Below are 15,604 nucleotides of genomic sequence, written 5' to 3'. Positions count from 1 at the left end.
TTTGGTGGCATAGCTCTTCTGTTTGACTTTCATAATAGTAAGATTCCAATTACAGTAAGTAATTTTCACAGGCAATTTTGACCTTTCAAACTTGTTCTCCTCTCTATGCACCACTTTGAAAACATGAAATATCACAAAACCGTGGATTTTCAGTCAGTGTATAATATCAGTGCTCCATAAAGACTGCTGGTCTGTTATAATGCGCTGTTCACAGATGCGATGGCGAAAGTGTGAGGGAAATGAAGCAAGTGTGAAGAGCGGCGCGAGACAACAGGAAACCAATATTCAGTACATTCGTTTCCTCCTTTTTATCTGATGTCTCACAGTCACTTGCATCAGAGAACATATATCATATATTTAGGTGCTCTTGCTGAAACCTGGATTAACTTATACTGAGGAGGAGATGAGAGAGAAAGCGAAAGGATCGATCAGATTAAGGATGGTGGACTTTTGGTGCAGACTGTGGCACCTGCTGCTTTTGCTGTGTCTCAAAGGACTCCTGCAGGGGGGTAAGACTGAATTTATAATTTTGTCCCACTTGGACACTGTGTCTTTGACTACTACGTATTAACATTTAAATGAATCATTTGATACAATGCACTTATTGTGTACATACATGTTTTTGCACAGAAGTGTTGCTTTTTTTTTTGTCATTTTTGGAGCTTAACATCCCTAGCCCCTATTCACTTTGTTGTGTGGAAAAAAGCAGTGTGAATTAAAAAAAAAAAATCCCATTTAAAGTGAATCATACATGTTTGAAACACAGAGGAGAGTAAATGATGACAAAATGCAAATTTTTGGGTGAAATATTTAAGATTTGCCTGTCTAATGTCGCTCTCCACACAGATCCGTGCTACGGTCAGCGTCTGGTCCAGATCCAGGAAGGTCCTCTGTATCGAGTACAAGGATATCCCATCTCCATATCCTGTAATGTTAGTGGGTTTAAAGGCCCATCTTTACAAAATTTTGAATTTAGGCTCAAGAAATCAAACATGGATATAAATATAATCAGTACTGAAAACCAAAACTTTGCCTACGCAATGTTCTCCAGTAGGGTAAGGGAAAAAGATATTGAGATTGAGAGGTTGTCAGGATCTTCAGTTCTCTTGAGGATCAAAAATTTGCTGGAAGGAGATGAAGGAGATTTCTTCTGTGACACCCCAAACACAGATGGTGAATATTTAGGAACTTATGAAGCGGCAACAACACTTAACGGTAAGATATTTATCTTGATTGTTTTGGTGATTATCAGATGATTTGTCCATTTTGAGGTTATTGACATTTCATTGGCAGATCTACAACTACAGAAATCCATCTGTTAACATCCATTGACATTTCCATTCGTTCCAATAGAAGATGATCAGCTATAAGCTGAAGTTGTACATATATTTATATAATTCACTATTATATCAGCCATCAGTTACTCTCTAGATATTGGTATTGGCATTGAAAAACCACATATTGGTCGACCACTCTTTGTTACTAATGTTTTCAATGCAAAAATTCACAGTGATTAAGGACACCCTGATTGCATCATACTCTGGCTCTTCCTCCCAGAGTTTGTCTGAAGGTGATCCTCTTCAGCTTGAGTGTCAGGTCTCCAGCGAAACTTATCAGCACACCCATCTGTCGGTCACCTGGTTTGTCCACAGTGAAGAGGATGAGAACCCCCGACCAATCATCACTCTGAACAAAGATCTGACTGTAAAGCCAGGAGCTGGATTTGAGGATCGCTACAACACAGGTCTTATCAGCATGGATAAGGTGGAGGACACAACCTACAGACTGAAGATGTCTCAATTGCAGCAGTCAGACCAGGGGAAGATCTACTGCAAAGCCATTGAGTGGATCCAAGACCCAGACCGTTCCTGGACACAGATTGCCCACAAAACCAGCTCGGCATGTAACATGGAGGTCAAACGAATTGGTAAGATTTAAATTTTGTAAAACAAGAGGTTCACAAATGGTTTTGCTTCAGGACCCAGATGTTACACCTAGTGACTCAACAGAGTTTAGAGTAGAAAAGTAACAAAAAATGCCCTTAAAATGTTGATTTTTATTCGCATTTATCTACACATTTTTCTAAATATCATATCTCATGAATTTTAAATATTTTTATGCTCTCTGCTGTTGATAATTTTCTGTTTCCTAGAGTAGTTTGTCCATAGTTTTTAAAGATGAGGTCTTGTCACACAGCCGGTCTAGCTTCTTCCAAATGACAGATGGATTTGTGCCATTATACTGTAGAATTTGTTTGGATGCAGAGCTTTTGACATGAACAACAGAAGATAGAGGAACCATTTTCTCCTCTCTTTTAAAGTTGGTCTAAAGTTTGTCTAATTATTTTCTCATCCTTACCATGCATGATTATACAGTAAGTATAGTATTCTGTTATTGGCATTTATCATTATTTTCCCCTGCTGTCTGTTGCTCCATCAGAACAGACCTGCAATCTACTGTCAGTTCAGGAGCACTGATATAAAGTATATAAGTTAGATCTGGTGTAATGACTGTGTGGTACGACTGCAGTCATAAAACTGGAAATTGTGTAAGAGAACCTTGTACATCTCATGCTATTTCTTGTGTTTCAGAAGTGGCCCCTGATGTAGGTTCGTTCAGTGTCTATATGAAGGCCTCAAAGGGGCCACTACAGGTGGGAGATACACTGGACATCCACTGCAGTGTGAAGGCTCAGAATCTTGGTCATTTATTTTCGGTGACTTGGCTGAAGAACCAGAAGAACGTGGCTCAGATCGGATCTTCTGGAATGCTCACTGTGTTTGACAGTTACAAAGAGAGAGAGAATGCAGCGGAGATGAGAGCAGTGAAAAGCAGTCACACGGACTACCTGCTGACCATCCGTTCGGCTAGGACTGAAGACCAGGGTCAATACCAGTGTGAAGTGTGGCAGGAACACATGAATGATGATGGCACCTTCAGAAAAATACAAAAACAACTGTCCAGTCCAGAGACTGTGAACATCACACCCAAAGGTAAATAATGCTACAGTATTTCTCCTCTACAGTCAAGTGGACTTTATTGTGTTGCTATGCAGTTGCTGAGGTGTTCTGGTCATTGCCAAGATATATATATATATATATATATATATATATATATATACACATACATACATACATACAGGTGCTGGTCATATAATTAGAATATCATCAAAAAGTTGATTTATTTCACTAATTCCATTCAAAAAGTGAAACTTGTATATTATGTTCATTCATTACACACAGACTGATATATTTCAAATGCTTATTTCTTTTAATTTTGATGATTATAACTGACAACTAAGGAAAATCCCAAATTCAGTATCTCAGAAAATTAGAATATTACTTAAGACCAATACAAAGAAAGGATTTTTAGAAATCTTGGCCAACTGAAAAGTATGAACATGAAAAGTATGAGCATGTACAGCACTCAATACTTAGTTGGGGCTCCTTTTGCCTGAATTACTGCAGCAATGCGGCGTAGCATGGAGTCGATCAGTCTGTGGCACTGCTCAGGTGTTATAAGAGCCCAGGTTGCTCTGATAGTGGCCTTCAGCTCTTCTGCATTGTTGGGTCTGGCATATCGCATCTTCCTCTTCACAATACCCCATAGATTTTCTATGGGGTTAAGGTCAGGCGAGTTTGCTGGCCAATTAAGAACAGGGATACCATGGTCCTTAAACCAGGTACTGGTAGCTTTGGCACTGTGTGCAGGTTCCAAGTCCTGTTGGAAAATGAAATCTGCATCTCCATAAAGTTGGTCAGCAGCAGGAAGCATGAAGTGCTCTAAAACTTCCTGGTATACGGCTGCGTTGACCTTGGACCTCAGAAAACACAGTGGACCAACACCAGCAGATGACATGGCACCCCAAACCATCACTGACTGTGGAAACTTTACACTGGACCTCAAGCAACGTGGATTGTGTGCCTCTCCTCTCTTCCTCCAGACTCTGGGACCCTGATTTCCAAAGGAAATGCAAAATTTACTTTCATCAGAGAACATAACTTTGGACCACTCAGCAGCAGTCCAGTCCTTTTTGTCTTGAGCCCAGGCGAGACGCTTCTGACGCTGTCTGTTGTTCAAGAGTGGCTTGACACAAGGAATGCGACAGCTGAAACCTTGCATACGTCTGTGCGAAGTGGTTCTTGAAGCACTGACTCCAGCTGCAGTCCACTCTTTGTGAATCTCCCCCACATTTTTGAATGGGTTTTGTTTCACAATCCTCTCCAGGGTGCGGTTATCCCTATTACTTCTACAATTTTTTCTACCACATCTTTTCCTTCTCTTCGCCTATTAATGTGGTTGGACACAGAGCTCTGTGAATAGTCAGCCTCTTTTGCAATGACCTTTTGTGTCTTGCCCTCCTTGTGCAAGGTGTCAATGGTCGTCTTTTGGACAACTGTCAAGTCAGCAGTCTTCCCCATGATTGTGTAGCCTACAGAACTAGACTGAGAGACCATTTAAAGGCCTTTGCAGGTGTTTTGAGTTAATTAGCTGATTAGAGTGTGGCACCAGTGGCCTGTTGCATGAAGCTAGTTGAACAAACTCTGAGTTTCAGAGTAGGTTTGCAGTTGACAAATCCAGATAAATCCAACCTGGTTTAGATCAGATTCAACTGTTGCACAACGCTCGGTATAAACTTTCTCTGTCAACTCAGGTTTAATCCAGAGTTTGCAAAGCGTGTGCACCTGAAAGTCTGACACGTGCGGCAAACAGCCAATCACACGGAACAAGGAGAACGTCAGTTTGATTCACTTCTCGCAAGAGAGCCGCACAATTCATGTCACTTCCGAAGATTAAGAGATCGTTATGAAAAATATGAAATAAAACGCATTTACAAAGCAGGAATAAACACTTCTGCTGCAGTGAGAGTTTGAGAAGGCAGCTGAAAGAAAATATCTAACTATATCAATGCATGTGAATCAAAGAAATAGACCAAATAATTAATATAGTTTCACAAAGAGCTCAAAAGAATACATATAAGCTTAATCTGTTTAAAAGCTTTATATATTATGCATGTATTATATTTATTTTAATTTAAAAGCAAAGTTTAATATTGTCAATTAATATAATCGCCTTATTATATGAATATGTCATGAATTATTCATAATTTTAATTTATTTAATGTAAATATAATAAATAATTAACAGCAAATGTTGAGAAATTTTGTCTCTAAAATGTTTTCACTATAAACTGATTTAATTTGGACGAGAGATACAGGAGAAGTGGCTTTATTGCATCAGATACATGTCACTTTACTCACAGCTGATTGGTCGAGTTTGGGTTTGCGATCTCTAACCCAGAATAAAACCTGCTCCGGAGCAGGTTAGCCGTGTAGCGTCAGTTACCATAGCAACAAACCCCGCTAAAAACCAATCCACCTTCATAAACCCGAAAAACCAGAGTTTGCTCAAACTAATCTTGAAACTGAAACCGGCTTTGTGCAGCAGGCCACAGGTGTCTTCAATATTGAACCTTTTCACAATATTCTAATTTTCTGAGATACTGAATTTGGGATTTTCCTTAGTTGTCAGTTATAATCATCAAAATTAAAAGAAATAAACATTTGAAATATATCAGTCTGTGTGTAATGAATGAATATAATATACAAGTTTCACTTTTTGAATGGAATTAGAGAAATAAATCAACTTTTTGATGATATTCTAATTATATGACCAGCACCTGTATATATATATATATATATATTTATTTATTTTTTTTCAAGAACATCTACCATATAATGAGAAATATATCCCTAATTTTATTTATAACAAATATAAAAATACACAGATAAAAATAAAACATTTGAATTATATGTTGTTGACATTGCCTGTTCATTTGCCTGTCTGGTCAGAGAGTGATCTGACGGTGGTCATGGTGATGAAGGATTCGGTGACTGAGGGAGATACACTACAGGTCACCTGCTCTGTGTCGGGATTCAAAGGTCCTTTATCAGTGTCATGGCAACACAAGAAAGACTCAGGGGATTCCTTCAGTGATGTCATTAGTCTGACCCATGAGGGAGTGATGAAAGATATTGGGACAAGATATCAGAACAGACATGTTCAAACACTCCATTCTCCAGCTGGAAACTTTACCCTGGAGATTGGTGCATCTGCGACATCTGACAGTGGTGAATACAGGTGCATTGTGTCTGAATGGACCGTGCAGAGCAATGGAGAGATGACGAAAGCCAACACCCAGTCTCAGCAAAAAGCCATTTCAGTTAATTCTGTTGGTAAGACTGATATATATTCACACATTATTCTCAGGATCAGAGAAACTGTCTAGATATGCTGACATCAATTCTTTGTCATTACTTATATTTCTACTGCATGATACCGATACCAGAGTATGAATAATCACTGCTGACATTTATTTTCAGAATCTCTAATGAAGGTGACCTTAAAAAGTCGTACAACATCTGTGCCTATAAATTCTTCAATAGAATTACTATGTATAGTCAAAGGGCCTGAAGTGTCTTTGGGTGTACGCTGGATGTTTCGGCCCCCCCAATTCAACTGTACAAAGGAACATTTTATCCATACGCCACACTGGAGAAATCTCCTGGGGAGCAGATCAGAGAAACTATCAGCTATCCGTTCAGCCACAGCCGTCAGCGACATATTTTACGCTCATAGTGCCACGAGCCAGCAAGCAACAAGAAGGACAGTACCAGTGCCAAGTTGATGCCTATCAAAAGGATGTACAGAAAGCCATGAAAAACTCCAACCCGTTGGCTGTGCCTGTACAAAAACCTGGTAAATACAGCTGTTTTTTTAAAAATAATTTTATTAGGAAGGTACATTCTACATCAAATTTTTGAATATACATTAGTCTTTATACTCTCATATTTTTTTATCTTAAAGGGTTAGTTCATTCCAAAATGAAAATTCTGTCATTAATTACTCATCCTCATGTCGTTACACACCCGTAAGACTTTTGTTCATCTTCAGAACACAAATGAAAATCTTTTTAATAACAGAATGCTGTCAGATTTCCTTCCATAGACTGCCTTTGTAACTACCACTTTGACGCTTCAAAAACTTCATATGAATCGAGCGGTTTAGATGAACAGATTTAATTTAGGCTTTTACTCGCATGTAAACATTGATCAGCGAACATAAGCAGAAGCTTAAGCATAAGCAGAAACAAACCTCTTCTGGAAGCTCAAACGTGCTGCATACATGAAGCATCAAAGTGTCAGTTATAAAGGCAGTCTATGGAAAGAAATCTGACAGCATTCTGTCATCAAAAAAGATCTTCATTTGTTTTCTGAAGATGAACGAAGGTCTTACGGGTTTTGAACGACATGAGGATGAGTAATTAATGACAAAATTTTCATTTTGGGCTGAACTAACCCTTTAAGGCCTATTCTCAAATGCTTACAAATATAAATTGTTCCTTCATATGCATTTCTTTCCATTTTTATGTATAAATTGGACTGCATTGTGAATCAGCCAATGTGTCCAGCATACTTGTGATCTCCTTAAATACAGTTTAAAAGATTTCCAGGATGCATTCCATGAAGTTGGTTGAGGAAATGTCCAGAGTGAGCAGAGCTGGAATCTAATGGCTTGTTTTCACTGAGCAGTACGGTTCAGTTCAGTACAGTACAGTACAATACGGGACGGTAAACCGTGATCCAGCTCGCGTTTCCATCGGCAACAGTACCTTTACTTGATAGGCATGGTGTATGCTGGAAAGTAATGATTGATGTCATTCTCGCGATGAAAGTGATGGTAAACAACAATGAAGGACAGGCTGCAAGGAAAAACAGCCGAAAAATACACATACAACAGTACTGTGTTGTCATTCCCCTTGTAGCACGCGCAAGTGACGATTCTCTGTCAGTCAATCAAAGTTCTGCAGTGAGTGTAGCTCAACCCTTTTGGTACCGGTGCTATTAGTACTATTGTGCTAGGTAACCCAACGGAAGGGTCCCAAAAAAGTGATACGCTAAGGTTCGGTATTTTGGTACCATTCACAACTTCTGACAATGGAAATGGAAGTAATTGCGTATCGTACTGTACTGTACTGAACCGTACCGCTCAGTGGAAACGAGTCTTAAGAAGCTCAAATATAAGAGTTTAAACTCATGTTACATTAGGTGTCATTAACTACTATGTGCATACATAAAAATGTGTGCATACAAGTTGTTATATTGTACTTATATTCAAAGTATCTGCACATAAATGCACATGTAATCACACTGTTGACCATACAACAACCATTAAACTACTGTTAAACCTACCCCTTCTTCTAACCCTACCTACAGTGCACAGCACAGCAAAAATGAGTACATGAGTTTTTACTCCTAAAAGTTACTAAATAAAATGAAATAAAAATTTTCTGGTGTAAGTTTAAGGCAATGTTTGATCAACAGGTAAGTATGTTGAACCATACTTACCTGAGAAGTATGGTTCAAAACATTTAAAGAGAAGTAATTTCTTGACAATTAAAAGTGTTATATAGCCCACTGAATCATTCTTAGACTTAATGCTGACAACAATGGAAGCACTTGGGAGAGAACTGTCAGGAGACTTATTTCTTAGCACAAAAGAGGACAGTGGTACAAGAGGATTACCAAATCATTGTTTTAAGTGTGAAAATATGGCAAAGTAACACAGAAATAAAAAAAAAATGGACTTGTGACAATGTCCCTGAAATAATCAGGCCTTCATTTTAAGCTTTCATTTAGTGATGAGTTAGTTATGAGTAAGTTAGTTATGATTTTTTTGCTAGACAAAGAGCAGGAGAAATACCAAGCGAGTGTCTCAGAGCCAGCAAAAGCTATGAAAAGAGTGACTGTTTATCTCACAGAGTAAGATGCAGCCTGCAGAAGTGACATGCATGGTTGTTGTTCTCACTGGAACTACCTACTGTAGCCAAAGCACAATAAAGTCAGTTAGCCATTTCCAAAGCCCATATTTACAAAACATAGATTCTGGGAATCAATACTCTGGTCTCAGAGTAATCAATCATTTTGGATCTAACGGCATCCAAAATGTTCTGGTGTTGCTAGAGGAGGAGTACAGTGAGAAGTGCCTGGTTCCCACAGTAAAGTTCAGTGGTAGTAAAGCTCTTATAGGGATGTATGAGTGCTGAAGGTGTGAGGGAGTTGTGCTTTATCAATGCTGTCATGAATTCCCACACCATTGTGTAATTTAATACACAAACTTGAAACAGAAGATGTTACCCTTTCCTCATTCCCTGCATTGGTGGGCATTTTTTCAACATGACAATGAGGATATGCATTCTCCCAAGGTGAAAAACCTTCTGTGGACATGTATTTCACTCAATCTTAGCACCTGTGGGGGATTCTGTAGAGACAGGTTGAGCAACACTCCCCATTAAAGATCAGGGCATTTAAGGAGCTCATCATCCAGGAGTTAAACAGGACAGATGTGACAATTTGTCATGAACTTGTACACTCCGTGCCAAGAAGGGTCAGAGCAGTATATTCAAAATTATGGAGGGCATACTAAGTGCTAGAATATTATACATTTGTTGAATTAAATCTAGGGTGTACTCATTTCTGCAGTCCTTAAAAGGATAGTTCACCCAAAAATGAAAATTTGATGTTTATCTGCTTACCCCCAGGGCATCCAAGATGTAGATGACTTTGTTTCTTCAGTAGAACACAAATGATGACGCGGTCTGTCAGTCGTATAATGCATGGCGATGGTAACAAAATCTATGAGAGTAAAAAAAACATGCACAGACAAATCCAAATTAAACCCTGCGACTCGTGACGACACATTGATGTCCCAAGACACAAAAAGATTGGTTTGTGCGCGAAACCGAACAGTATTTATATCATTTTTTACCTATAATACACTACTATGTCCAAAAACCTGTAAGACTTTCGTTCAACTTCAGAACACAAATGAAGATATTTTGATGAAATCTGAAAGGTTTCTGTCCCTCCAATGACAGCTACGCAACTACTTTGACACTTCAAAAAGTTCATAAAGAGATAAAAACTAATACTAAAAACTAAACGTAAAACTAATACATATGAATTGAGTGGGTTAGTCCAAATTTTCCAAAGAGGCATGATCGTTTTATATGATGAACAGATTGAATTTAGGTTTTATTCACATATAAACATTCATCAACTCACATTTCAGTTGTGGTAAATGGAAGCTCAAGCATGTTTGCTTGACTTGTGAGAACCAATGAGGTTCATCTTGGGTGTTATGCAGCATGATTGAGCTTCTGGAAGAACCAGTGAGGTTCATTCTTGTGTTACGCAGCACGTTTGAGCTTCAGCAAGAAGCAATGTGGTTCATTCTCATGTGTTACGCAGCAAGTTTGAGCTTCCACAAGAACCAATAAGGTTCATTCTCGTGTTACGCAGCACGTTTGAGCTTCCGCAGGAACCAATGAGGTTCATTCTCGTGTTACGCAGCACGTTTGAGCTTCCACAACAACCAATGAGGTTCATTCTTGTGTGTTATGCAGCACGTTTGAGCTTCTGCAAGAACCAATGAGGTTCATTCTTGTGTTACGCATCACGTTTGAGCTTCCGCAAGACCCAGTGAGGTTCATTCTTGTGTGTTATGCAGCACATTTGAGCTTCAGCAAGAGGATTGCTCTCGTGTGTCAAGCAGGTTCAGATGAGCTTCTGTTTGTGTTTGCTGATCAATGTTAATGTGAATAAAAGCCTAAATTTAATCTCATCATCATTTAAAGTGATCAAGTCTCTACAGAAAAGATAGACTAAACCGCTCAATTCATATGGATTATTTTTACAATCTGTTTATGAACTTTTTGAAGTGTCAAAGTGGTAGTTGCGTAGCTGTCAATGGAGGGACAGAAAGGTCACAGATTTCATCAAAAAGATCTTCATTTGTGTTCTGAAGATGAACAAAAGTGTGACGGGTTTGGAACGATGTCAGGGAGAGTAATTAATGACAGAATTTTCATTTTTGGGTGAACTAACCCTTTAAGACCACAGGAGTCAAGGTTGCCCAAAAAAGCATTACAAGGACTGTATCAAAGAAAGTCTTAAGTACTTTGAATTTCCTGTGGCAGAACTGGAATCCAAAGCTGAGGTCAGAACCAGCAGTTGGCAAGAAACAGTTATGGCTGCCATGCAATGCAAGAAGAACTCTACAATGCTCCACCAACAGCATCCTTTTCGTGCCCTTTCTGTTCCAAAGTGTGCTCATCCAGAATAGGTCTTATCAGTCAAACACGTTCCCACCAGAGGAAGACTGCACAAAAGTCTCGTCATCGTAACCAATGGTCAACCAACACTGTAATTACATGTAACATTTAAATGAAGTTTTATCCCTAATAGCAACAAATGCAAATCTGGCCAAAGTTTTGCATAACAACATGTATGCACACAATAAATACATTATGTCAAAGGCTTAATTTTATATTGTAAGTGCATAGTAGTTAAAGAAACCTAATATAAAGAGGGGCTGATTTGTTTAACGTTTTTGGTCATTACATAATTCCCATACTTCTATTGGTGTTATTTCATAGTTTTAAATAGGGGTCATATGATTCTGTTTAATGTTTTCATTTTCCTTTTCATTGTGTATCTGTGCATGTATATCTACATATGTATGTACATACACATGTATAAGCATGTATAAGATCTGCAAATTTACAAAGCTCATAGTCTCCCACAAAGGAATTTATTCTAAAAGAGAACACTGCTATGTGAAATATTAGCATAATGCCCACCCCAAGGCATACACAAAAAAGAAGATGAGGCTTCAGTGAATTGTAGTGTTGTCACATGTCTTGGAGAGGCTGTGTGTTTCCATGCAAAAGCTAAACTCCTTTGTTTGACCTTCCAGAAATGGATGAAATTAGGAAATAGTTGTTAAGATTTATTTGTAATGCTGTTCCTGAGCAGTGCAACCCAAAAGTTAGCTTGTGTACAACACATTTTCCAGAGGTCAGCTTCCTGAACCTGGGACTGGATTAGAAATATATACTTCATGTTTTTTAAACTGTATTTTATGTTGTCACTTCAGGACATAGTTTTTACAGTGAAGAAGACAAGCTAAACATAAGAGATATCAATTGAGAAAGGAGAACTGGAAACTTAACCATGGCTCAGACAGAACAAACACATATGACCATATGCCAATATTGTGTGTGTGTTTCAAGCATGTAAATTAAATAACAGAACATTTGTAAATGTCCTTTTTCAGAGCTGCAAAATATCAGACCCCACTGTTTTTATAAAGCATTCAGATAACTGTAGATTCAGTTATCTGGTTTTTCTCTCTTCTCCTCACTTTGTAATGTTTACCAACAGTGAGCAAGTTGAGCCTGTCCAAACTCAAGTCTCGTATGGAAACCACTGCCAGCACTGATGCTATTATTGAATGCTCAGTCCTGACAACAACCACAGATACCTCTCGTCTCACGATAACATGGATGATTGGGTCCCAGATGCTCTTAACTATGGACCTAGATGCTGTTGTCAAGTTTGGCCCCGCAGCTGGACTAGAGATGGACCAGAGAATCCGCATGAAAGTAAGACAGAAACAGACCTTCCAGTTGACTGTCCATCAGGTCAGAACATCTGACAGCGGACAGTATCGTTGTGAGGTGGACGAGTGGCTTCAGGATCCTCTTGGTGACTGGTATTCCCTAGAGAAAAAGTCTGTTTCCACAGAGCTTGTTGTCAAAGAGAAAGGTAATAAAACACACATTTGCTTCATTGCAATGGTCTTTTCACTGAACTGCAATATTCTTCACATGAAGAAGTTTTTCATGATTATGGTACAGGGTCCTGAAGAAAAGAAAAAAGAAAACTTTACTTGGCACCCATGGCTTACTAATTGTCCCCCTTAGGGGCAATTTGTTCTGCAGCATGATAGATTTTTTACACCACATACAAGACAGACAAATACACAACATTAATAGCACATAAAAAAAAAAAAAAAAAAAAAAACTGCCTCTTCCTATTTGAATTAAGCAAATTAATAGCGCATGGTACAATGAAAATTTTAATTTGTTTGTCTTAGCTAAAGGGACCCTATACAAAAATCCTGAGGGGAGGGACTGAATTGCATCATATAGAGGGTTAGATGTGTCGGATATGATGTGATGCGCTTTCTTCATCACCTGAATATCAAACAAATCTGATAACCCAGGCGCACCCAACACTTTACTGCAGTTATTTACGATCTTTGATAGTGCAATCTTTTGTTTGACCTTTAAAATTCAAATCAATGAAAATGTTAAAATCGATTCAATATATGCCTTATAAAAAACAGTCATCAATGTCCTGCCAATATTAAATTTGGTTAATTTCCACAGACAATAAAGTCTCTGTTGGCTCATCTTACACAGTCTATCAGTATTCTATGCAAAATTTAATTTATTATTGATAATAGTGCCTAGGTACTTATAACTTTCACCAATTCAATCGAATAATTATCGACAATTGTACATGGGACTCTCAAAACCAGTTTGCAAAGTATTCGACAATAGGCCCGTGTTTCCCCTCCTCACCAGCCAACAAACTGTGTCATCAGCAAACTTCAGAATGTACCAATTCTCAAGCTCAGTGGCGTGCACAGACCTCCGCGAGGGCAGGGGCTCAAGCTGACTCCAAACTCATTTGTGTATAGGATGTAGAGGAGAGGAGAAAGTACACATCCCTGTGGGGAGCCAATAGATGTAGTTATAGGGCCTGACAGAATGTTATTAACCCTTACCCTCTGAGACCTATTTGTAAGGAAATCTAGTAACCAAGCGGCCATTTTTGCATCCACACCAAAGCTTGTGAACTAACAAGCTTGGGTGGATTGTGTTAAATGCAGAAAAAAAAATCTACAAATAAAAGCCTTGCATGATTACTACTACCCTCCAGATGTTTATACAACAGGTCCAGTAAGGTCAGTGTTACAGCCTGCACGCCTCTCCCCGCCCTGTAGGTGAATTGCATCAGGTCAAGAAATTGTTTAGTTTTTTCCAATAATACCTCTTTTACTATTTTCTCAAATACCTTCATTACAAATGAGGTCAAGGAGACTGGTCTATAATCTGTCATGCCTTTAGGGCAATTATTTTTCGCTATTGGAATAATAATCGACTGTTTCCAAAGTTTTGGTACATACTGAACCTCAAAAGACCAATTAAAAGTAAAAATTGGACCCAGTCCACTGCGCACTGTTTCAGCACCCTACCACTTATTCCATCCAGACCAGGACTCACTTTAATCTTACATTATTTAAAAAGTTTGACTACATTTTCCACATTAAAATAAACAGGTAAACTTCCTTCTTGAGGAGAGTTATAAAACTCTTCTTTCCTTATGCTACCATTCTGCTCTTTAAATCTAGCATAAAACTTCACTTAAATCCTCAGCAAGGGCACTAAATCATAACCGGTTACTTTCACTCGTTTCCTCCATCCATTATTTAGGCCCATCATTAATTTAAGACTATCCCATACTGAGCCCTTACAATTTGTTCTTAATTTAGTCTCCAGTTTTTCCTTATAACTTCTTTTTGCTCTCTTAATTTCTTGTCTAATCAATTTCTGTACATTCATAACTTCAAGCAAATCCCCTAGTTGAAAAGCAGTTCTTGACAACTTTTTCAGGAATAACAGAGTCAACACAATATGTTACCCAGGAACTAACCACATCATTAAGCTCATCAATATCAACAGATGAATCCATAAAAAAATTAAAATAGTTAGGAATTGCTATGAAAGTGTTTTGGATTTAGTTATCACATTTTTAACTCAATGCCATCAAAAACATCAAAATTACTTTTAATTCAGAAATTAAATCATAGAAGAGATTTATTCAAATCATTTCATGTATGGATTTATGTAAATTACGTATTTTTGAATAAATTAAGAAATTCAGACCAAAACAAAAACTCATATTATATCCCACATACTGATGTTATACTTGTCTTTTATGTTTCAGCCAGTGATTTCAGAATGAATAAAACTAACACTCAGCTGAAGGTTAAAGAGGGAGAGCAGCTGATGTTGAGTTGTTCAGTGGATGGTATTGGGTCTGATTCTACACTTCGCTACTCCCTTACCTGGATATTTATCCGAGATCAGTCCTCCAGTGTGACACTTCTGACCTATAGTTATGATGGCCGTCTGATTTTCAACAACTATAACTCAGAGCTTGAGGGACGACTCCACTTCTCCAGCCCAGATGTGGGTGTTTTTCACTTGGCTATCCATAGAGCCATCCAGGAAGACAGGGGGCGCTACTACTGTCAAGTTCATCAGTACCAGCTGGACTGTAAAGGCACTTGGTCACATAAGGCAAGCGACAAGTCAGGTTATACCAATGTTAGTGTCCAGCTTATAGGTGAGTGCTGTATATTTCAATTTAGAGTTCTGAAATCGTAAAATATTGATTTAGAAGATCATTTATGCTGATTTTTTTTTTTTTTTTTTAAATTAAATCAGAGAGCAAACTGCGTGTGCACAAGAAGGACCAAAGCCTCAACATCACCAATCTACAAGAGGGGGTCACCATTGACTGCATTATTGACTCGCGGTCCAGTGACAAGTCTGTGTTTGAGGTGACTTGGTCCAAAGGTCAGAGAAACGAACGACCCATCATCATCTTCAATGCCAGTCGTGACGGAAC

General features: G+C 38.4%; 1 protein-coding gene across 1 annotated transcript; it reads left to right on the top strand.

Moving 5' to 3' along the window:
* The first annotated feature begins 286 nt into the window (after window positions 1–286).
* Window positions 287–12,431, top strand: LOC127518548 (immunoglobulin superfamily member 3-like). The gene is made up of 7 exons (XM_051905365.1): window positions 287–509; window positions 847–1,215; window positions 1,511–1,927; window positions 2,592–2,993; window positions 5,852–6,235; window positions 6,383–6,758; window positions 12,284–12,431. Exons 1-6 carry the CDS (start codon window positions 404–406, stop codon window positions 6,685–6,687), a joined length of 1,983 nt encoding a protein of 660 aa, XP_051761325.1. The 5' UTR covers window positions 287–403; the 3' UTR covers window positions 6,688–6,758; window positions 12,284–12,431.
* Window positions 12,432–15,604: the final 3,173 nt, after the last annotated feature.

This window comes from Ctenopharyngodon idella, chromosome 9 (assembly GCF_019924925.1).
Source record: "Ctenopharyngodon idella isolate HZGC_01 chromosome 9, HZGC01, whole genome shotgun sequence".
NCBI classification, from domain to species: domain Eukaryota; kingdom Metazoa; phylum Chordata; class Actinopteri; order Cypriniformes; family Xenocyprididae; genus Ctenopharyngodon; species Ctenopharyngodon idella.
The sequence above is the reverse complement of the archived record's forward strand: the minus strand, read 5'-3'. Positions and strand labels throughout refer to the sequence as shown.